Source organism: Pelodiscus sinensis, chromosome 1 (assembly GCF_052426305.1).
Source record: "Pelodiscus sinensis isolate ZL-2025 chromosome 1, ASM5242630v1, whole genome shotgun sequence".
NCBI classification, from domain to species: Eukaryota; Metazoa; Chordata; order Testudines; family Trionychidae; genus Pelodiscus; species Pelodiscus sinensis.
Window position 1 is genome coordinate 141,785,325 of NC_143052.1, and position 24,630 is coordinate 141,809,954.

Below are 24,630 nucleotides of genomic sequence, written 5' to 3' on the forward strand. Positions count from 1 at the left end.
TTTCCCAGCCAAAGCCACATAGTGAGTCAGTAGGACTAATAGACAAAGAACCTAGGAGTTCTGGTTACCGGTCCACACTTGCTCTAACTCTTAGGGTACATCTACACAGCAGGGTTTGAGCATCTACACAGCTAGCCTGTTATTTCAAAATAACAGGTGGCTTATTTCAGCATTTGTAAACCTCATTCCATGAGGAATAACATCTCTTCCGAAATAGCTATTCAGAATAGCAGTACTGTGGATGCTCCACTGCTGCTATTTTGAAATAGCTCCTCCCCAGGGCCATTCAAAGTAATTACTCCCCAGTGCTTCCTGGAGCTCTAAATGGAGGTTGCGCATCCTCATAAGGGGAGTCTGCCTCTGATTAATTTCCTGGCTTCCCTGTAGTGTAGATGTGCTATTTCAAAATAAGCTATTTTGGAGTATTTCTTCCGGAACAGCTTATTTCAAAATAATCATGCAGTGAAGACATAGCTGTAGTGTGCACTTTATATCCAAGTTTTCTTTATTTGTATTGGTTTTGTGTATAGTGGAAGTCTCTTATAGCACTGATTCTATATGCAAATTCCAGACATCCTGTATAAGTTTATTACTTACCCTAGAGAAAGTCAGCTAAGATTGAGTAAATACTGCTGCTATACTGTACCAAGATCCTGCAGGTGTGTGATTTCCCTTAGATTGCCACCCCCCTTGAACAGACTGAGAATAAAGAGCCATATAACCAACCTGCCAATAAATTAAGGCAAATATAAATCATTACCATATGAGGGTGTAGAGAGGTATAAACTTCTTATTGTGACTACTTCAGAATGACCTGCATGTCTTTCTGCAAGTTATATAGATTGTCTGAAAACTCATGGCAACAGTATCTTTATAACACCCCAAGCCATTTATGTGCAATTATAATTATATCTTTAATTTCTGGTGTGCTTTTTAATTTATGATCTCAAATCTTTTAATATAAATTAATTAATTCAGCCTTTCAATGTCCCATGAGGTACAAGTATTATTTTTATCTGAATTATTTTTAGCTCCTAGATCTCAACAATCAGGCTAAAAGATGCTTTTTCTCAGTTCGCCTTTTTTGCCTTTTTGCTTTGGTGTTGGAAACTCTTGTTCTTCATCTCCAAAAATTCTTGTCAAGGGCTTCTTCTAAGCTGAAATCAGGCTTCTTCATGTCCTCCTTCAGCATTTCAAACCACCTTTTTCTAAGTCTCCCTCATCCCATGACTACTGGTTCTTGTACCCTCTGGCCAACATATCTCAGATTTCATTCTTTCACATGACACAACTGTCTCAATTGATATCCCTCAGCATTGTTTTTCATCTGCATTATGGCTCATATGGTTTTGTTGCATAGACTATCAGCACTCATTTTGTCTGCTGTCCACTCATCATCAGAGCCATCCTTACCCATGCACAGAATAAGCAGTTGGATAAAGCACAAGATAATTTAGGGCAGTGGTTCCCAAACTTTTTGGCATCACGGCCCCCCTTTTGATTTTTGAAAAACCCTCACGGCCTTCCCCCCCCCCAAAATAGCAGCAAAACTTGTTAAGCAAAAAAGGAACTGAGCGGGGCAGCAAAACTTGATGGGGGGGGGGGAGGCTGGGTTGCCTCATGCCCCCATTTTTGCTAAAGACCCATTCTTCCTCTTGTGCAAGAGAGTTTTTTTGCACAAAAAGGAGCTGTCTACACAGCTCATTTTTACCCAAAAGCCTCTTGCGCAAAAATGGCTGCTCATTACTTATGCAAATGAAACACGGCAATATTCCACGCCGTGCTTCATTTGCATATGCTTTTCCACAAGAAGGCTACAGTATAGACGTAGCCTCAAAGAGGATCTAACTAGTGTAAAAGTGAAAAAGCCTGCCAGACCTATTAGCAGAACACTGAACCTGTGAAAGCCATTTTAGTGGCAATGAAGCCATTTAACAGGCCATTGCTAATACCTGTCAGCTTCTGACTTTACTGAGTTAGTCTACAGGACCTTACTTTAACATCTGTTTTAAAAATATTTCACTAGTGTGTTGCTGAAGATTATAAAATCACATTTCTAAAAAATCACCACCCTTCCTGCGCCAGCTGCCTATGGGCATAGGGGCAGCACCAGTTTAACAGTACTGCACAGGGCCCCATAAATCCTCTGGATGACCTTGCTACACATTGTCATTTTGGGTGTGTGAAGTTGTTGGTGTTCATTCTTTTTCACTGGACAGCACCCTGACCAGTACATCATGGTTGACTTAATCATGGTCCTACACTTTGCTTTTTAGTTTACTTGACATAGTGTTATCATAGAGAATTCCTAATGATTCCCTCCATTGACAGAGCACCAGAACACCACTGGCCGTCACCTACAGTCCTCAGCTAAAACCTCTCCAACACATCATCAGTGATCTACAACCCATCCTGGATAATGATCCCTCACTTTCACAGGCCACAGACAACCCACCAACCTGAAGTAAATTCTCACCAGCACTACAGTAACTCTAACTCAGGAACCAATCCCTGCAACAAACCTTGGTGCCAACTCTGCCCACATATTTACACCAATGGCACCATCACAGGACCTAACCAGATCAGCCACACCATCATGGGTTCTTTCACCTGCACATCTACCAATGTAATATATGCCATCATGTGCCAGCAATGCCCCTCTGCTATAAACATCGACCAAACTGGACAGTGCCTACATAAAAGAATAAACGGACACAAATCAGATATCAGGAATGGTAACATACAAAAACCTGTAGGAGAACACTTCAATCTTCCTGGACACACAGTAGCAGATTTAAAGGTAGCCATCCTGCAACAAAAAAACTTCAAGACCAGACTCCAAAGAGAAACTGCTGAGTTACAGTTCATCTGCAAATTTGACAGCATCATTTTAGGATTAAACAAAGACTGTGAATGGCTAGCCAACTACAAAAGAAGTTTCTCCTCTCTTGGTGTTCACACCTCCACATCAGCTGCTAGAAGTGGGCCTCATCCTCCCTGACTGAATTGACCTCCTTATCTCTAGCCTTACTCTTGATTGGTACTCCTTTCTTATGTCTGTATATTTATATCTGCTGCTAGAATTTCCACTACATGCATCTGACAAAGTGGGTCTTTGCCCATAGAAGCTTATGCTCCAATAAATATGTTAGTCTATAAGATGCCACAGGACTCCTTGTCGCTTTTGCAAATAGGATTTCAGACATACCTTTGATCCAGATGTACCCTCACAGTGAGGCTTGCACTGCAATTGAGTAATTTTGATTCACTACAACTACAGCTGCTTCTCACTAGTGTTGTGCTATCCTCAGATATGCCTGTGACAGTCTGAACATGTTTTTGGCATATTGTATAACTGCAGGCACCACCAGAATGATTTTCTAAGAACTCTTAAGCCTTCTATTAAATACTGAAACAGTTCCATGTGTTTCTCCCCCTCTGCCTCTTGCAGTATTCAGGATGCAAACACTGCCTCCATTACTGACCTTCTTGGCAGAAATCTGAATGGTTTGTTTCATACCTGATGCTCTTGCTCCCTCCCTCCCCATTCTCCATAATTCTTTCCAGCCCTTTCACAGTGTGACTCATTAACATGATGGGCTGGTAATTGCTGCATTCTTGCATATCTCCTTTATACTTGCTTTTTTATAAGTTGCATCTACATCCTATGCAAATTTCAGAGTTCACTTCCACAGATAACCTGACAAAGTAGACACATGAATGTAAGCTGCCAAGTTCCCAGCATCCAATGCCCAGTTGCACGCTGTGCAGGAAAGAAAATGCTGCTTGGCAGTAAAGGAATGGCAGGGGAGAGGAAAAGTGAACTCAAAGACCCTTCTGACTCAGTGTGAAATGCTGTCATGTTTGCTACACTCTGATACCCCTGTGGGCCCTGTTATATAAGGCAAGATTAAGCTGTGGAAATAACTTAGTAAGATTCAAAGAAGGACGGACGCACATGAGAAATTACTACAGCTATCAATCCTCCTGCTTTGTCAACTGGAAAAGATTAGGAAGAAATTCTCTTCTTGTCCCTTCAGATAACTATTTCACAGGAAAGCAAATTATAAAATTAGCTATCAGAGATAAGATTGCAGACTAGACCGACAAATTCAGAGCCTAATTCTGCACTACTTTCAGCACTGATTATAATAGAATAGTTTGGAGTGCAAAGCAAAAGAGAATATTATGGTCCATCTAGTATGTGTTCTCTAATGTAGTGGTAGAACAAGTTCATGAAGACTGGTCGGGGATAGTATCTAATCACCAACACTACAAAAACAAAATTACTCAAATGCAGTGCAAGCCTCACTAACTTACACTAATTTTTCCCCAAATATTTGGAGCACAGGAGGTTTTTCTAGGGACCGTTCAATGAGTAAGTCACCAAATCAGAAGATTTCCATGGATTGCCTTAATTTCTGTCTGTACATGAATTACAAAAAAGCAGTCTCCATGTCCTTGTAAAACATTCCCTCCCTCTCCCCAAAGAAAGGGACTAGATGAATTTGGCAAGAAAAAGATAATAGAAATACACCCTATAAGTTGCACTAGATAGCGCTTTTATTGAAAAGAATAGGTAAGACGATATATGAGGAGTAGGGGAGAAGGATCTTTCCCTATTTCTGTGCGGTAATTTCCACATCCCAATATAATTTGAAACTTTTCTACCTTTAAGCACATTTCTCTCTCTTCTGTAATATTACCTCAATGTAATATTTTATATTAAAGACTTGATCAAATTCAGTGGTACTTTATTCAGCAGCTAGGAGATTAAGCTCTCTCTAAGGGCTACCTTTTTGTTCTGTGATTACACAGTGCTTAGTAGTGTGGTCTTGCTCTCTCACCAGGGCTCCCAGGTGCTATTTTACTACAGATTAAACCTCTCTAGTCCAGCACTTTCTGGTCCAGCAACATCCATGGTCTGGCTAACATGATTTTAGTTAGCTGGATGTCTACTTATCAGGGGTGTGGCCAAGAGTCCTGTAGTACCATAAAGCTTGTTTACAGCCACCAGTTCTGGCTCTCAGTGTTCTGTGCTGTTATTTAGCTCTAATTTACCCCTACATGTCTCTAAGAGCTCAGTAAACAGTGGAAGTGTTGGTAATGCTGCTTGACCATACTGACCTCCCATGGTTTGGCAAATTCTTTGGTTCAGAACCAGTCAGGTCCCAAGGGTGCCGAACCAGAGAGGTCCAACACACACTACTACTATTACTACCACTATTGTGAGAGAATAAAGTTTTTAAGATGAGATTTAGGGTTTCTCTCCATGAGGAAAGTGACTGAAAGAACTCTAGTGGTATAGCTATGTCAGTATAAGGGTATGTCTACACTACAAAGTTAATTCGAACTAACAGACGTTAGTTCGAATTAACTTTGATAGGCGCTGCACTAGCGCTCCGCTAGTTTGAACTTAATTCGAACTAGCGGAGCGCTTAATTCGAACTAGGTAAACCTCATTCTACGAGGACTAACGCCTAGTTCAAATTAGCTAGTTCGAATTAAGGGGTGTGTAGCCACTTAATTTGAACTAGTGGGAGCCGAGCCTTCCCCAGCTTTCCCTGGTGGCCACTGTGGGCACCACCAGGGAAACTCGTCTGCCCCCCTCCCGTCCCTGGAGCCCTTAAAGGGGCACGGGCTGGCTACACTGCCCGTGCCAGGTGCAAGCCTGCCAGCACCCAGCCAGCAGACCCTGCACCTGGCACGGGATGAGCCAGCCACCCGCTGCCACCCAGCCCTCCGCCTCTTCTCGGGACCAGGCTGGCGGCTCCCGGGAGCCTGCCCAGGTCCGCGAGAGGCGGGCGCCCACCTGGTCTAGTGCGGAGATCATGGACCTCATCCAAGACCTCTGCACTAGGCACAGGAAAGTGGCCGTCTAGGGCAGGATAGCTGCCAGCCTGGCCACCCGGGAGCAGGTTTCCATGAAAATCAAGGTAGTCCAGTGAGACCCCCGACCCTGAGCCCTGAGCTTAGAATGGCTGTACTGGGTCAGACCAAAGGTCCATCTAGCCCAGTAGCCTGTCTGTCGACAGCGGCCAACCCTAGGGACCCTGGAGGGGATGGACCAAAGACAGTGACCAAGCCATTTGTCTCGTGCCATCCCTCTCTAGCCTTCCACAAACTTTGCGCAGGGACACCACTCCTACCCCCTGGCTAATACTACTCCATGGACCCAACCTCCATCACTTGATCTCACTTCTCTTTAAACTCTGTTCTAGTTCTAGCCTTCACAGCCTTCTGCAGCAAGGAGTTCCACAGGTTGACTATTTGCTTTGTGAAGAAGAACTTTCTGTTGTTAGTTTGAAGCCTGCTACCCATTCATTTCATTTGGTGTCCTCCAATCCTTCTATTATGAGAACTAATGAAGAACTTTTCTTCATGCACCCTCTCCACCCCACTCATGCTTTTATAGACCTCTATCCTGTCCCCCCTCTGTCTCCTCTTTTCTAAGCTGAGAAGTCCCAGTCTCTTTAGCCTCTCTTCATATGGGACCTGTTCCAAACCCCTCATCATTGTAGTTGCCCTCCCCTCTCCCAGCCTCTCTCTTCCCCTCTCCCACCTCCTTTTCCCAGTTTCCCCGAGTTTTGTTCAATAAAGAGAGTTTCTATTTTTGAACACGTGTCCTTTATTTTGTACATCAGGAAGGGGGGCTAGGCAGGGGTAAGTGGAAGGAGGTGAGGGAGGAATGGGGTACGAGCCCCCGATGGGGAGGACTGGGGTGGCTCTGTGGGCTTCTCAGGGTGGAAGCTCTCCTGAAGCCCCTTGATTGACCCCCCCCCCCCTCTAGATGGCAGCCTGCGGCAAGTGCAGCCGGGCTGATGGCCGAGTGCTGTGATGTGCCCAGTGTGGGCACTCAGGGCACTCCAAGCCAGGACTGCTTTGCAAGCGAGGAACCCCTGAGAACTGTGTGTCCGGGGTGGAGGTCGGGTCCCTTTAAGCACAGCCCTCGGCTAGCCTGAGACAGCAGCTCCACGCTCTAAGTCCTAACCTGATGCCCTGCCAGCACTGCTTCCGGCCATCCTTAACCTCAGTTCAGGGTCCACTCAGTGTGGACATGCTAGTTTGAATTAGCAAAACGCTAATTCAAACTAGTTTTTAAGTCTAGATGCACTAATTCGAATTAGCTAAGTTAGCTAAGTTAGTTCGAATTAGTGCTGTATTGTAGACATACCCGAACTTCCTCTGAAGACTATGCTAGAGTTGCTTATATTGCTTTGAAAGTTACATTAGCTGTACAAACAGGTATCAAAAAGGAAGTAATGGCCACATCCCATCACAACTATCCAATGTGTGCATTTGGAAGGGATAAGTCAGTTTGGATCTCTGTGAACATTCAGAAATTATGCATGAAGGGATCTTAAATAGGTGATTATAAAAAATGAGCTCTCCAAAGATACTAGAGCTTTCTAAGTGAATGTATAAACATATTGGCCTAAAGACTATCATCTCTGTAAGGTCTGTTATCCAAAGATCTCACAACTGCACAGTGCACCAAGATGCACAGTGCACCCGTCACTCCATTGCTGAAATGCTCCTGCATCTCTGCATACAGCAAGCAGCAAAACTGCAGCAAAGGGCCAGATCCAATATTTACTACGGTGATGGGCACTATACAGATAGAAGCTCCAAGCACCTGTAAGTTACCCTGGAGAGGAAGATCAGGCGCATTGCTGCTCTGCACCTCTGCCTTTGCCTAGTGGGTGCAAAACATGAATCTGATCCAATAGTGTTTTAATTCCCTGGGGCACAAGTGCCTGCGCAGGGACAGGATAACAATGAATTAGATCTGTTGTGTTCAGAGAGAAAAGAAATACAAAGGGCCTTAGTAGGAAGCAATTCCTTTGAAACAAGCACGAATACACACAATTAGTGAAGTACATGCATTTCATGCTGATGTTTCATAAGGTGTTTTGCACAAAAATGCTTCCCATATCCACATGACCTTTCTGAATTGGAGCATGAGAAAAAGCATAAACGGCAAATTTTTAAGCAAGTGAAATCAGTACCTGAGAAAGCAAGGAACAGATTGTACTAATGGTCGGGGGGTATCAGGCACTATGAATAAATCCTCGCATTCAGTTCTTGTACCTACATGCAGCTTGATATTGACTTTCAGCAACCTAATGGCTAGCTCCTATTTAAGCTCTATTTCCCACAGTTATGTGTAAGAAGGCCCCACACCTATCCTACAGCCCCGTTGTTACAGCTTTGTGAACCCCAATCAGTTGTCCTTTCAATCCTGCCCTACAGACACTACCCTGGCTATTCTAGTGCACAATTCTGCCGATACATCGCTGTCTTAACCGATTTTCTCTTTAATCTTTTCCATCCTATTTGGAATAAATTTTGTTATGTGCACTGAGGCATGTATGAATTTGCACTACCAGAAGAAGCACACATCTAGCAGTGGGCGCTCTGCTAATCAATTGGGCCATACTGGAATCTCTTCTGAGTTGCTGCACAAGCACACAACTTACAAGGAACACTGTCTACCACATCCTCTGCTATTCTAGAAATTGCATATTGTTCCCAGTTCTGCAGTAGGTTCTATACAGTGCATTCATGCAGACTAAACTGAGAACCACTAAACTCATCTCACCAACAAGCAGAGATAAAATGTGAACTCCAGAGATATTCCTCCTTAAAAACAAAATATGAAAGAGAGAGGGCCGGGGGGCGGGGGAGGTTAGTCAGAAATGCCTGGACAAGGACACAAACAAGCTTCAACAAAGAGAGGAGCACGGGTAGGAGGAATGGCAAGAAAGTGAGTGGCACTGTACCTTTTCTGCTGCAGCATGTGGATTTCATCCAGACGACGAACCCAGGATTTTTTGCCCTGTAACTTGTGGCGGAGCCTGTTCCAGAGCTGGATAAAGGGTTTCCTATTCCCAGGCAGAGGCAATCCCATTGCTTGTTCCTTTCTCCTTCTTTTTTTCAGCTGGAGCAGCCTTCTATGCCAAAGCAGAAGCCAGCAGCCTTCACCCAAAGAGATTTAAGGCAGACTCACTGAATGGCCCTGGGCTGACCTCTTTTCACTGTTTATTCACTCTGCCCAGAGTGTCCTGTGCAAAGCTAGCTCAGATGCATTCTCTAGAAAGAAAAATGTAACCCCTCTGGATAGTAGGCTATCCTGGCTACCTCCCGCATCAGAATAAAACAAGACAAAAAGAGCAGCCAGTTGTTCTCCAAAATAACTCACCACCAAAGTGTCTGATGGAGACAGACACTTGGGATCCTATGCTTCAGGTGCTCTGACCCTGCACAGTTGCTGAACAATAGCTAAGTCTTCAACTCCTACTATGTCTTTTTCATTTCTAAGACCTAAGATTTAGAGATGTTTCCTCCTTATCCACCCCGGCCACCTATGGTGAGGTGCATCTGAGCAGGGAAACCTGGGAATAGACAGAGAGCTACGCAGATCAGGCAGAGAAGCACCTAGCTCTGTGAGCATGTGAGAGTGTGTCCTGAAAGATACTAGCTGCCAGGAAGGCAATGCAAAGTAAGCCACACCTCCCAACTCTCCTCTCTGCAAATCACATCAGAGACATAGCTTGTGTTTAAGGAGCTGGCCTGCCTCATCCCAAGTCCCCACCTCTCCCTCTCTCTCTCTCTCTCTCAGACGCGCTCGCGCGCGCACACACACACACAAACACAATCATGTCAATCTCCAAATCTTTTAAGAGGTGAGAGAAGAGTTTAAAGATATTTGTACGGAAAGACTTGAGCCTCTGGACTTTCCCTCTTCCTTTTCCTCTTCTTTTCATTTCTGCATTCTCTCTTAGTTCCTCTCTCTGCCTTGTTTTGTCAATAAAATGTATTTAGAAGGGGAGTGAAATTACCAGTTGGAAAGAAACACGAAGGGACTGTTTAAGCTTGGGATATTGATAAGCAGAAGCCACGCTGGGTGAGTACGGATTATTACCTGAGAATAAAGAAACTATGGGTCAAACCCTGATCCATAAAGACAATGGGAGTTTTGCCATTTTTTTTTCAGTAGAAGCAGGACTGGGCCCTTTGTTTTTACTTGGGCTATATTCCCATTCAAGTCAGTGGGGATTTTGTCTGAGAAAAGTTTGAAGGACTTGGCATTGAACATTAATCAGAACCATCAGAAGCAGAAATCTAAAATCTAAAGAGGGAGGCTGTGGGGAAGAAAGTGAATGAATCACCAAAATAACCCAAGGAAGGAGGAACAGGGATTCATCTGCAGGAGCTGAAGCAGGTGACCTAACATGTCTTTCTGATCTCTTAACTCCTAGGATTCGCTGAATCTTGCAGTCTAACTGACCTAGAAAGGTATGTCTACACTGTACCGTTATTTTGAGATAACTAGTGTTATTTCGAAATAACAATGTGAACATCTACACAGCCATTCCATTATATCAAAATAATTTTGAAGTAACAGATGGCTAATTCAGAAATCAGTAAACCTCATTCTACGAGGAATAACGCCTATTCCAAAATAGCTGTTTTGAAATAAGGGTTGTGTAGATGCTCCACTGCGGCTATTTCGAAATAGCCCCTCACCAAGGCCATTCTAACTTATTCTCCCCCGGTGTCTCCTGGGGCTCTAAATCAAGATAGCACATCTACCTTAGGGAAGCCTGCCTCAGACTAATTTTGAGGCTTCCCTGCAGTGTAGATGTGCTATTTTGGAATAAGCTATTTAGGAATAACTATTCTGGAATAGCTTATTCCAAAATAACTGCGAAGCATAAAATCATCACTGATGAAACTGCATATGACATAAGAATTGGTGAAGTGTTAAATATTGAGAAGTCCTTGACACAGAGAAATCTGGATTGCTTGATAAACTAGTGACTATCAGACAATATGGCTGTGTCTACATTGGCACCCCTTTCCAGAAAAGGGATGCTAATGAGACACTTCGGAATTGCAAATGCCGCGGGGGATTTAAATATCCCCCGCAGCATTTGCATGAACATGGCTGCCGCTTTTTTCCGGCTCGGGGTTTTGCAGGAGAAAAGCTCCAGTCTAGACGGGATCTTGCGGAAAATAAGCCCTTTTCTGGAAGATCCCTTATTCCTACTTGAAAGTAGGACATTGGACTAGATGATCACAATGATCCCTTCTGGTCTTGGAATTTACTAATCTCTGAATTTTGGGGGGAGGGAGCATTCATTACTCACTGCAGTGAGGGCTCAGAGATTAATGCTGGCCTGGAGAGAGCTGGAGGTGGGAGACTGTAGCCTTTGGATAATTAAATCAAAGTGCACACCCCTCCTGCTTTTCCTGAAAAGTGGGAGAGGTAGGTGAACCAGGACTGAAATTAGATAGGGTTCTTAGATATCAATATGAGAGGTACCTTATAAATATCTAAGATAGATAGACAGATAAGTCCCCATTTTGTTGAGTTGCTCTCTCCACCCCCTCTGTTGGGTTTACTGGCTCTTGTTGCATAGCTGGCATTCTCTCTGTGGGGTGAGGGAGGGCTGTCATACCTGCAAGCTAACAATCAGAAGGACTCTAATGTGTAAATGTTACACCTCCAATTTAAATAGTTAAACCCCATGATGACTGTACAGCCACCACAAGCCAGAAATGGGAAAGGACCCTTTCTCTGTCTCTGTCTGTCTCTCTCTCTCTGTCTCTTTCTCTCTGGGGGTTTTCCCTGTGTTGTGTAGGGAAAATGTGTCCCTTTTGAGCAATGGAGGGAAAAGATATGTAATTGTATAAGCAGTGCCGTCGTGCTGCCCAAGGTCATAGTGAAGAGCGGGCAGTGGAGTGTGATGATGTGGTTTCTTCAAAAGGTGATGTGGCTAGGTAACAGATAGCAGTATACATTCCTTCCCAATGCTGTTCCACACAGCTCAAAGTGAGTCCACAATGCAGTGAGTCCACAATGCAGCTATGGATGAAAGCAGATAAAAACATATATAGCAGTGGTCCCCAATGAGGTGCCCGCTGGGCCATTTCTGTGCACCCACCAAGTGATCGGGGCCAGCCCCACCCCCGGGCAGGTGGCGCATGGGCAGTTCCGGCCCCGGGTGCGCAGCGTATGGGCAGCCCCGCCCCCGGGTGCACGGCGCAAGGGCTGTGCCAGCCCCAGGCACGCAGCATATAGGTGGTGCCGGCCCCTGGGCACGCAGCAGAGGCGTGGCGCTGGCCCTGGGCACATAGCAGATGGGCAGCCCCATACCTGGGCACACGGCGCATGGGCTGTGCCGGCCCCGGGCGTGCAGCGTATGGGCGTCCCCGCTCCTGGGCACGTGGCACAGGAGCGGCGTCGGCCCTGGGCGCATGGCGTATGAGTAGCCCCATCCCTGGGCGTACGGCACAGGAGCGGCGCCGGCCCCGGGAGTGCGGCGCATGGGTGGTGCTGGCACTGGGTACGCGGCGTATGGGTGGTGCTGGCACCGGGTACGCGGCGTATGGGTGTCCCCGCCCCTGGGTGCCCGGCAGCCCCAAAAGATTGGGGACCACTGATATATAACATCTGCAGACTAGAAACACTTACTAGCTCAGTCATTCTCTCTCTCTCGCTCTCTCTCTCTCTGCGTATGTCTACACTACCCCGCTAGTTCGAACTAGCGGGGTAATGTATGCATACCGCACTTGCTAATGAAGCCCAGGATTTGAATTTCCCGGGCTTCATTAGCATAAGCGGGGAGCCGACATTTTTAAATCCCCGCTGGTTCGAACCCCGTGCAGCGCGGCTACACGGGGCTCGAACTAGGTAGTTCGGACTAGGTTCCTATTCCGAACTACCGTTACTCCTTGTGAAACGAGGTGTACCGGTAGTTCGGAATAGGCACCCTAGTCCGAACTACCTAGTTCGAGCCCCGTGTAGCCGCGCTGCACGGGGTTCGAAGCAGCGGGGATTTAAAAATGGCGGCTCCCCGCTTATGCTAATGAAGCCCGGGAAATTCAAATCCCGGGCTTCATTAGCAAGTGCGGTATGCATACATTACCCTCCTAGTTCGAACTAGGAGGGTAGTGTAGACATACCCTCTCTCTCTCTCTCACACACACACACACACACACACACACACACACACACGGAGCTGATTATTCAGCTCCAAACACACTTGAGCTAAATAAGAATTCCAACAATAATTGTAGATCTCTTATCCCTTTTTTTGTGGCTCAGCCATTGGAGGGCATTGTGAGATGCAACAGCCAGACATTGCAAGAGGGCATTTTTATTAATTACAGCAGTGGATGTGGTAAAGGCGAATTAGCAGCATGGACAATAGATGGAAGCTGGCCACACCATGCAAGAACATTGTAGAGGCCAACGCTGGTTGCCAGACAAAAAGTTGTGAAGGCCTTTATGGGTGAAGATAGGCTGCAGAGCAAATATAACAGTGATGTCCTGGCAAGGTGGCACACAACACAATGCCCTGAGCAAGCTGTAATGACAAGAGTGGATGGTGATTGTGTGCTGGCACACATTCAGATCCTCTGTCATTTGTGGGAGGCACAATCAGTGTTGTGTACAGCAAACCCAGAACAATCCTGGCCTTGTAAGCAAGTGGACCAGCACAGGTAAGTCCGTAGAGATGGTACTGTTTTGTCGAGAAGCAAATGAAAAACAGAGATACTTGCAACAAGGCCAGAGAATGGTCCTTTGCTCACGTCTGCTACAAGTTAAGAGGAACTGTAAAATCCCACTGACCACTGAGAACATGCTGTTTAGTCAAGGGCTGTGTCTACACTGGCCACTTATTCCGGAAAATCAGCTGCTTTTCTGGAATAACTTGCCAGCTGTCTACACTGGCCCCTTGAATTTCCGCAAAAGCACTGACGATCTACTGTAAAATTGTCAGTGTTTTTCCGGAAAAACTATGCTGCTCCCGTTCGGGCAAAAGTCCTTTTCTGGAAAACTGTTCCGGAAAAGGACCAGTGTAGACAGCACAATAGTGTTTTCCGCAAAAAAGCCCTGATCGCGAAAATGACAATCGGGGCTTTTTTGCGGAAAAGGGCATCTACATTGGCATGGACGCTTTTCCGGAAAAAGTGCTTTTCCAGAAAAGCATCCTGCCAATGTAGACGCGCTTTTTCCGGAAATACTTATAACGGAAAACTGTTCCATTTTAAGCATTTCCGGGAAAGGGTGCCAGTGTAGACGTAGCCATGTTGTCTTGCCATGGTTACAACAGTCCTTCTGCAGTCTTCTACACAGGGTGTGCATCTGTCACCACCACCAATTGCAGCCTATTCATAAGTCATATGGAGCACTAACTGAGCAGCTATTCCCATTCTTGTTTTCGTGCATCCAGTCTTGCTATATGTGGAGTTGCACTATAGGAGCTAATCAATCCCACTGTTTTCCATTCCAGTGAGAGGAAACGCAGCTTTACATCAGTGGACTGGGAGTCAAAAGTTTTACTTTTTACTATTAACTGTGACACTGACTCACGGAAGACCTTGCACAAGTCATTTCCCTTTGCTGTGCCTTAGTTTTCTCAGCAGTAAAATATTTCCCTTAATCTCAGGGGTATTGAGAGGCTAATTATTGGGCTCAAAGGGCCTATTCTATACCCAAGTTAGAATACTCTACAGCCAACCTGAGTGCCAGGTACTATCCTAGAGCAAATTGGACCCTTGTCTCTTAAAATCGATTTCAGTGTTGTCATAAGACAACATCAGGATCATGTCTGCTTGCAGCATGATAGAGGAATACTAGAGCCTGTGCCACTGGATATTGACCACCGATAGGAACTGAGGCCAATGGAGGAGGCAGTTTTATTGTCTTGACTGTAATAAAAATATCATTGATGCCAGCATATGCAAATTAAATTAACATGAGTCATTCACTATAGGGTATGGATTCCTTTTGTCACTAAATGCCTCTGACCCCTGCTTTCCTTCTTCTCACAAAATTCCTGTTGACTTCAGTGGGATTTTTGAGTGCCCAAGGAATGCAGGATTGGTTCCAAGCCAGAATGAGAGCTCTCTTTCTCTCTTTCTCCTTTCACTCACTGTCCATACATCTCCCTAGGAGTATGGAAGAAATGCAAGAGGGAAGAGATGTTTCAAATATTACTCCAAAGAGGAAAGGGTTTATTTTCCTACAAGAATCTGCAATGTGACGAGCAGCTAATGGGCATGATGGAGGATATTACTAGAGCAGGCCAGTACGCAGGGCAGGTGTGAACACTCCCCTCCATGCTCCTCTGAGTAAGCATGAGCATGGGTACTGTGTTGCCCCAGCCTCCCTTTCCCAGTGCTCCAGCTGGCCGGGAGAAGGCAGAAGCAGCACATTGCCCCAGTCTCCCACCCCCATGCTCTGGCCAGACGGCTGAGGGAAGTCTGGGGCTGTTTTCCTCCCCTCCCCGCTTCCAGGAGCGAGGCCGGGGCAGGGTGGGGCAGCCACCAGCACCTCCCATGGCTCACACCCACTACCCCACACAAATTCCTGTGTACAGGCCTGTAGAGGGAAGGAGGCTATTCATCTACGGAAGAAGCTATGTGTAGCTACATCAATGGTCTCCAACCTTTTTAAGCACGAGATCACTATTTGAATTCAAGAGCAATCCAAGATCTACCTCAAACTCAAATACCCTTGCCCCGCCTCCCTCCCACCCCTTCTCCGAGACCCTGCCCACACTCACTCCATCCTCCCTCCCTCTCCCACCCTCCCTCACTTTCCCCAGGCAGGGGCAGAGGGTTGGGGTACAGGCTCTGGTCTTGGGTTAAGGGATTTGGAGTGCGAGAGGGGCTCTGAGCTAAGCCTGGGGCAGGCAGTTGGGGTGCCAGAGGAGGGTCTAGGTGCAGACTCTGGGAGGGTGTTAGGATGCAGGGGTGCTCAGGGCTAGGGCAAGGGCTTAGGGTGCAGGAGGGGTTCATGCCTGGGGTAGGGTTTTGTGATGTAGGCACCAGCTGGGCACTGCTTACCTCACGGGGCTTCTGGGTGGTGGTGCAGTGGGGCTAAGGCAGGCTCACCCCTGTCCTGGCCCTGCACTACTCCCAAAGGCAGCCAGCAAACCCCCTCCATCCCAAGCTCTATTGTGCCCCCTCTCTGCTCTGTGGAGATAGGATACAAGAAGGAAAGAGGGGCACCCTGATATCAGCACCCCTCATCTCCCTCCCCTGCCCGGAACAGAAAGCAGAGGCTCCTGAGGGGAATAGCTCCAAGGCAAAGGGCAGGAGATGTGCAGCAGTAGTGGGAGGAAGGGCAGCTAAAGTGCTGTGCTTGATCGCCTCTTGGCCAAACCAGTCAGGATCACCTGTCAGAGGCTCCAAGATCTACCAGTAGATCTCAATCTACTGGTTGGTTACCACTGATCTATATGCTGCAAGAGTCTCTCTTATAGCTCCTGAAGAAACTTAGATCATTGTTAAACACAGAACAGACCATGTAGTAACTGATGGTATTAGCAGAACTTGCTTGTGATGAAAGCATAGAATAGATTCTAATTTTGGTAAATTTACATTCTTTTGTGGTTTACTTAGATGTAACTTTAACTTTTCTCCCCAATCCATGCCACTCACCTGATAGACACAGGAGGCTCTTTGTCTCCATAACAATACCTTGCACTTAGAACAGGTTTTACATCTTCAAAGCACTGAGCAGTCATTTGACTAATATTCACATCATCTCTGTGGCATAGTCACACCCATTCTGCACTTGCAAAAACTGGGGTGCTGTAAAGTCAAGTGACTTGCCCTAGATCAGGTTGAGAGTATGGAGTATGGAGAAAGCATGATTAGGGCTGTTGGCTCCCAGTCCTGTGCTCTGTCCACTTTCTAGAGCCCTCTTTCTTTTACTTCCTCTTTCACATTCTCTTGTTCCCCTCCTTTCTGAATTTCTCCTTCATCTTCAACTTGCTTGAAACAGGATTTATTTTGTTTGTGATCAAAATCACCAGCACATTCCATCTCACACCTCTTACAAGTTTCCTTTTAGATGGTGGCTATTTCACAAATCATGAGAGAGAGAGAGAGAGAGAGAGAGAGCCCTTCCAGAGTGAGCACTGTATAAGCAAGGGAATGTTTCAGACAGTCAGGGATATGGTGCCACCTTCAGAAAACAAGTGAAAGTGCAGCCTATAAGTTATTTAGATCATTTCTTCAGGTTTTGATTTACACTGCAATTTTTACCATGATAGAGGATAGTGTTACAACACAATAGTACCTCAATCAAGTTATAGCAGCTTATTTAAGCATCAAGTCACGTTATGCTCCTGTAAAAAATATTCAAAGCATAAAATATGTATTGCAGTAAACCAAAACAATGTAGTGTACAAAGCCTGCAACCTAGATCCCTTAACTCCATTCATATGAAGAAGTGGGTTGTACCCATGATACCATGATACCATCTACAGTTTTGTGTTAGTCTCTAAGGTGCTGCAGGACTATTTGCTGTTTTTAAAGTTTTTTTAGAGATTCTAAGACAAGCATGCTAATAATACTTTATTTACAAAATTTCATCTTGAGGGGTCCAAGAGTGGTATATGCACATAGATCATTCACTTCACCAACCACCAGTAAAGTGCAACTATCCTGACATGGAGTCTGGCAGCAGTTGAACAATGCCAAATACATAACAGTTTAGGTTAGGACTTGAAGAAGCAACTTGTATCCAATTGAAAATCCTAGAGGAATTTGATGAAGCTATAATTACAAGATTCCAAAGTAGTCTTGTAGACTTTAAGGTTAGAAGGAACCATCACGATCATCTAGTCTGACCACAGAACCTTACACACTCACTCTTGAAAAAGCCCCTAATCTCTGGCTCAGTTACTGAAATCCTCTACTCATAGTTTAAAGACTTCAAGCTACAGAGAATTCACCCTTTTCTTTTAGTTTAAACCTGCAAGTAATCCATGCCACATGCTGCAGAGTAAGGCAAAAACAAACAAACAAACAAAAAACCTTAGTCTAGCTGCAGTTAAGACAATAATCTTAAGGTCTGTTGAGAGTTAAAAAAAATCAATTTTGTAAAAAAGCTTTGAACTGTCACGCCAACAGAATAGTTAGGAACATGAGAAAAGGGTAAACATTTTACAAAGAAAATAACAAAACAAAATCCAAACCCCAGCTCTCCTAGGGTTGATATTTATCGCAGTCAAATGTTAAGTGTTTGTGCTTTCCAATTTGAGTAGGAGATTGTTTTTATCCATGAATGTTCAATTTCAGAGATCAGCTCTTTGGGAGATTCATAGGATGCACAGGTGTTTAATTTCCCTGATGCTGATAAAAGTAAGAGCATTTCGAGCTCCTTTTCTCAGTGATTATATACAATCTATTAATAGTTTCTTAAATTAGTTGGGGCAAGTGCCATTACTTAAATTGTTTAAAACTAGACTGGACAAAGTGCTGGAAAATAGATTGTAAGGACAAACTTTTCCCTGGGCTGGGAGCTTGGGAGGATAGGGTTTGAGATAGGAAGATATTGAATAGGTTGTTTTCTCCTTTCATAGATATGACTCCAGAAATTCTCCAGGTAATCAGCCCCCTGCAGCTTCTAATAAGCCTTACATTTTCATATTGCTGTGGTGCAAATGATTTTTATTCATTGTATTTCAGTATTTTAGTTTCTTTAGTATTTTGGGGATGCTGCAAATGGTAGTGCTAGTGATGCAATAGAGAGCACCCATGTCAGAGTCAGCACTGAAGTAATAACATAGTATAATACTAGACAGTTCTATATTTGAAGGTGGCTTAGTAGGGGCTTCTCCCTGATTCCGTATTGATTTTAATGCCTCACCATAGTGGTAGGGAGCACCGCACAGTCTAGTATTCTACAAACCTCGTTCAGGCTGACTCACAGAGTTACAGACACTGACTACAGACTCACCAACATGCCTCCCTACTGTACTGAAGTTATTTATGGAAGTATCCAGTCCAAGTGTCTTGCTCTGACGTACATAGCTATAAGACCCAATGAGATGACAGCTCAGGGGTGGCAGATTGCAATATGGCATACCAGTTCATATTCCTTGCAACCCCTCTCTTTGCTGCACCAAGAAGTGATTTACTGCCCTCTAGTGGGGTGATGAGAGTACCAGCTCATGGTTTTATCATGTTTGTCTTCAAAGTGTGGTTAAGGTCCATAAAATGATAGCTGTTTAAAAATGGCACTTTCTTATTCAACATATCTGCTACCACTGTGTCTGACTTATACCTGGGCCAACTACACTGACTCAAATATATTTTTGCTCCTGATGGAACCATAGAGCCACCAATCTGCACATCCTAAACTCAAAACTCCTGTCATCTGAAGAAGTGGGCTGTGCCCACGAAAGCACATGATTCCATCTACATGTTTTGTTAGTCTATAAAGTGCTACTAGACCTTTTGTTGTTTTTTAAGTTTATCAAAATTCAATAGTTGCAGTTAGGGTTGCCAGTTTTGGTACATATTCCTAGAAGTTTCATCATATGACATAAGCTTTAAAATCCTAGTGGGTTGGCTCTTCTTCATGCATCATCATGCTAACTGACTGCTGGAACTTAGTGAATTAATCATTGCAAATAAAATTATCAAACAAATTTGGCCCTTGTTTCTGCTCATAAATTAATTGCAAACCTACCCAAATATCTATGACCCTTTTCAGCATTTGCAAATATTTACTGACTTGTTTCAATAAGTAAATTTCATAAATTAGCAGTTTCAGTAAGATGTCTTTGGCCTTTTGCTGTTTGTGGGTCCAACTGGTTATATGTTACTTCTAATGTTTCTAGATCTTAGATGGACAATTGAAACTTTTATAACATAAGAATTATGATTTACATAAGAATATAAGAACAGACATAATGGATCAGACCAAAGCTCCATCTAGCCCAGTATCCTGACCTCAGACAGTGGCCAATGCCAGATGCCCCAGAAGGAACGAATGAACAGAATAGGCCATCATCAAGTGATCCATTCCCTGTTACCTACTCCCAGTTTCTGACAAACAGAAGTTAGGGACCATTCCTGCCAATCCTGGCTAATAGCCATTGATGGTCCTATCCTCCATGAATTTATCTAGTTCTTCTTTGAGCCCTGTTATAGTCTTGGTCTTCACAACATCCTCTAGCAAGGTGTTCCACAGGATGACTATGAGTTGCAGGAAGAAAAACTTCCTTTTGTATGTCTTAAACCTCCTGCCTATTATTTTCATTTGATGACCCATAGTTCTTGTGTTATGGGAACAAGTAAATATCTTTTCCTTATTCACTTTTTCCAAGCCAGTCATGATTTTATAGACCTCTATCACATTTCTCCTTAGTCTCCTCTTTTCTAAAATGAAAAGTCCCAGGCTTTTTAATCTTTCCATTATGGCAGCTCTTCCAAAATTCTAGCAATTTTAGTTGTGCTTTTCTGAACTTTTTCCAATGCCAATATATCTTTTTTGAGGTGACCACATCTGCTTTCAGTATTTAAGATGCGGATATACCATGGATGGATGTTCTATCCCTTTTAAAATTATTCCTAACATTCAGATTAGCTATCTTCCAATCATTTGGTACAGAAGATTATTTAAAATATAGGTTACAAAAAATCATATTTGAGTTTGATTTATTTCCTGGTGTTAGATACCTTAGGTATTCAGGGTTACAAAAGATTATAAAGTATAACTCCTGTCACAAGTCTGGAATGAATATTTATTTGACTCCAGGTGTAATTCTTACAACCATGACCAATGATTTCAGAAGAAGAAAGCATCCAACAATATACCCAGACAATCCATGCCCTGGACACCTTACTATGTAGGAGACAAATCTTTCCTGATCTGTCCTACCTGGAATGTAAGTCTTATGTGACATTTTATCCAATGCCTGAAACTGTCACCAATTCTCCTAGCCTGCAGATTATCCATAATCATAGAACCATAGAATCATGGTATCATAGGATTGGAGGTCATCAAGTCCAACCCCCTGCCCAAAGCAAGACCAGCTGAACTAAATCATCCTAACCAGGGCTTTGTCAAGCCGGGACGTAAAAACTTCTAGGGATGGAGATTCCACCACTTCCCTAGGTAACCCATTCCAGTGCTTCACCACCCTCCTAGGGAAATAGGTTTTCCTAATATCCAACCTAGACCTTCCCACTGCAACTTGAGACTATTGTTCATTATTCTGTCATCTGTCGCCACTGAGAACAGCCTCTCTCCATCCTCTTTTGAATTCCCCTTCAGGTAGTTAAAGGCTCCTATCAAATCCCCCCTCACTCTTCTCTTCTGTAGACTAAATAAGACCAATTCCCTCAGCCTCTTTTCTTAAGTCATGTGCTCCAGCCCTCTAATAGTTTTTGTTGCCCTCCACTGGACTTTTTGCAATGCGTCTAGTACTTCCTTTCTGTAATGGGGTCCCAGAATTAGATACAATACTCCAGATGTGGCCTCGCCAGTGCCGAATAAGGGGGAGAAATCACTTCTCCAAATCTGCTGGCAATGCTCCTCCTATGCTAATTTGCTTTTAGCTTTCTTTGCTACAAGGGCACATTATTGACTCATATCCAGTTTGTCATCTACTGTAATCCCCAGGTCCTTTTCTGCTGAACTGCTGCTTAGCCAGTCAGTCCCCAGCCTGTATCTGTGAACTTGCTGAGGGTACAATCCATCCCCTCATCCAGGTCATTAATAAAATAAAGATATTTAATAAAACCAGCCCCATAAGTGACCCTTGGGGCACACTGCTTGAAACCAACCACCAACCACACATTGAGCTGTTGATCACTACCTGATAAGCCTGACAATCTAGCCAACTTTCTATCCACCTTATAGTCCACTGATCCAATCCATACTTCCTTAATTTGCTGGAAAGAATACTGTGGGAGACCGTATCAAAAGCTTTGCTAAAGTCAAGGTATATCACATCCACTGACTTCCCCATGTCCACAGAGCCAGTTATTTTGTCATAGAAGTCAGGTTGGTCAGGCATGACTTTCCTTTGGTGAATCCATGTTGACTATTCCTGATCACTTTCCCTTCTTCCAAGTGCTTCAGAATGGATTTCTTGAGGAATCCCTCCATGATTTTTCCGGGGACTGAGGTAAGGCTGACTGGTCTGTAGTTCCCTAGATTGTTCTTCCCTTTTTAAATGATGGGCACTACATTTGCCTTTTTCCATTCATCTGGGATCTCTCCCGATCTCCATGAATTTTCAAATATAATGGACAATGACATCTGCCAACTCTCTCAGTACTCTTAGGTGCATTAGATTTGGCCCCATGAATTTCTGTACATCCAGCTTTTCTAAATAGTTCTTAATCTGTTCTTTCTCCACGGAGGGCTGCCCCCTCTTTCCCATATTGTGTTGGCCAGTGCAGCAGTCTGGGTGCTGACCTTGTCTGTGAAAACAGGAGCAAAAAAAAGCATCGAGTACTTCAGCTTTTCCCACATCATCTGTCACTAGGTTACCTCCCTCATCCAGTAAGGGTCCCACACCTTCCCTGATCCACTTAGAAACCCTCCTAACTTTGCCTGGACCCAAGAACACCATGCAATCCATCTCCTTCCTAATCAGATGCCTCCTGGGTTAGGGTACCATAGCAAGGAGGGGTTTCAGTTTGGAGTAAATGTTTGAAGGAAAGGCTTGGTGAGAGTGAGGGAACTAGCAGGGAGGACACAGGGTTGAGTTGGGGGCTCTCTGAGGGTGATGGGAGAGTTGAAAAAATCATATAAAGGTGGGGTTAGAAGAGATCTCAAGAGGTTATCTAGTTCATCCCCCCACGCTGAGGCAGGATCAAGTATACCTAGAAGGAAAGAAAGTTAGGATGCTTGATTATAAGTGATTGTTGCATATGGACTGTCATGTCTATTGCTGAGATGGAGTCACTCCTCACTTCCCAAATCTATGTGGTACCGTAGTAGGGACTTGTGGTTCCTCTTCCTGTAATGCACTGAACTTCCCAGGTGCTCAATTCCTCATGAAAGCGGTTGGGTGGCTGGCATTGGGGGTCCTCATTACCTCCCAGCTTCTAATTCTAAAGTTGTGGAATACATGGCAAATCTACTGGGGCTGCCCCAAACATACTGTAGGTAAATGATTGATGGCCTGTTCCATGGGCCCATCATCCAGACCCAGTGTCTAGAGAGAGACTAGTGTGTTTTTCCATCTGGGCGTCCTCCATTCACTCAAGGACATTTTTCCACACTACATTCTCTGGAGTCACTGAGTTTATCCAGAGACATGCTTAACAAATGCGGTCTCTTCACTCACATCTTCCTCTCTGTCAAATTTATCATGAAGTTATAGTTTTTAGCTCATGAGGCAAGAGTCATTCTAATAGCAACTTTTCCCCTTTAACTCCCTATGTCCTGCGATTGATATGTTAATTTTTATAACTGATGTATCAATCACAGATAAACATTAATTCCTGGTCAATGCTCAGTTAATAGCCATCTAATCTGCTATTCCAATTTCTGCCATTAACAAATAACATTATTGGCTTATCCAAGCCACATTTTGTTTCCTGTCATAACAGATCTCATCTCTAAAACATCACTGCCTGTTTTTTCCCCCAAACTTCTCTTCATGTGGAAACCTTTCTTTCTATGGCTTTTACCATCCTAATTTTGCTGCTTTTCTCTGAAACTTTTTAATCTATGTCCTTTTTGAGATGATGTAATCAAATCTAAATATAATATCTGAGATATGTTTATGAATTGGTTTATACTACCTACTGGCATTGTATAGACTTTCATTATCCGTGTGGGAAACAAAGTGTGGAAATATTCTCTCTCTCTTTTTTACAGTATTTGGACACACAGAATTCCAAAACGACACAGGAGATTTTCCCCAAGTTACATACCATAATGGAAATTTTCAGCCTCTATGGATCTTCTTTGCCTTGTCCTCTCAGTTAGGGTCAGTCGCTTTTGTCTTTGTCTCCAAGAGTTCTTCTTGTGTTCATCTTTCATGCTGATATCAAATTTCTTCATGGGGTGATGTGTAGAGGGAACGAAGGTGCACATGTCCCCCCCAAACACCATGGGCTGGAGGGATAAAGGGCTTGGTAGCAGCTGGCAGGGCCAGAGTCCCTGGGTATCTGAGGGAATTAGAGGGGCTGGGGGTTTGGTGCCTGCAGCAGGTGTCCAACTGCCCCCCCCCCCTTCCCACTGGCAGCAGTGGAAGAAGCATACTAATTGCGGCTCCGGTTTTCTCTACTCTCCCAGCGTATCACTCCTGGGAGGGGCGGGACTGGCCCCACACTCACCGGTGAGAATCTGATCAACACAGCCAGGGGAGCAGAATGAGCTGGGGCTGCCACATTGCTCTGCTTCCCATGCCACTGCCGGTGAGGAGAAGAGACCGCTGTTCCTGGTGCCAGGCCCCTGGCCCTGCTAGTTCTCCGGGCTGCATCAGTTGGGGGAAGAGGTGGGGAGGAGTCAGAGACTGGATGGGGGAGGTGGGGCCCAGGGTGTAGGGGTTGTTCAGCCCTTCCCTGGGATGGGGGATGTCATATGGCCAGTGCCCCCTCCACCCATGTCATCCCCCACCAGTCATCCCTGCTTCTTCATATTCTCCTGCTGTGTTCTGAACTACTATTTTCTGGGTCTTCCTTTGATCTTTGGTCTGTGACCACTATACCTTGTTCTCTTTCACCAATATATCCTGTGTCTTGTTGTTTCATGTGACTCAATCATCTCAGTCAATACAAACTCATCTTTGCCTCCTGCATAATAGCTTCTATTATTTCATTGCATAGCCCTGGGGTCGTCCATTATTT

At 44.6% G+C, this 24,630-nt stretch overlaps 1 protein-coding gene and 1 long non-coding RNA gene across 2 annotated transcripts in view; one reads left to right on the forward strand and one right to left on the reverse strand.

Moving 5' to 3' along the window:
• Positions 1–9,453, reverse strand: part of LOC102447214 (transient receptor potential cation channel subfamily V member 6) — a 51,416-nt gene extending 41,963 nt beyond the window's left edge. The window contains exon 1 of the mRNA XM_006111851.4: positions 8,784–9,453. Coding sequence (XP_006111913.1) covers positions 8,784–8,911 — 128 coding nt within the window. The 5' untranslated portion in view covers positions 8,912–9,453. The remainder of the gene's footprint in view (positions 1–8,783) is intronic.
• A 170-nt stretch (positions 9,454–9,623) lies between these two features.
• Positions 9,624–23,853, forward strand: LOC106732319 (uncharacterized). The gene is made up of 3 exons (XR_012896737.2): positions 9,624–9,686; positions 10,263–10,299; positions 23,657–23,853. It is a non-coding gene; the product is annotated as an uncharacterized LOC106732319 (long non-coding RNA).
• The last annotated feature ends 777 nt before the right edge of the window (positions 23,854–24,630 follow it).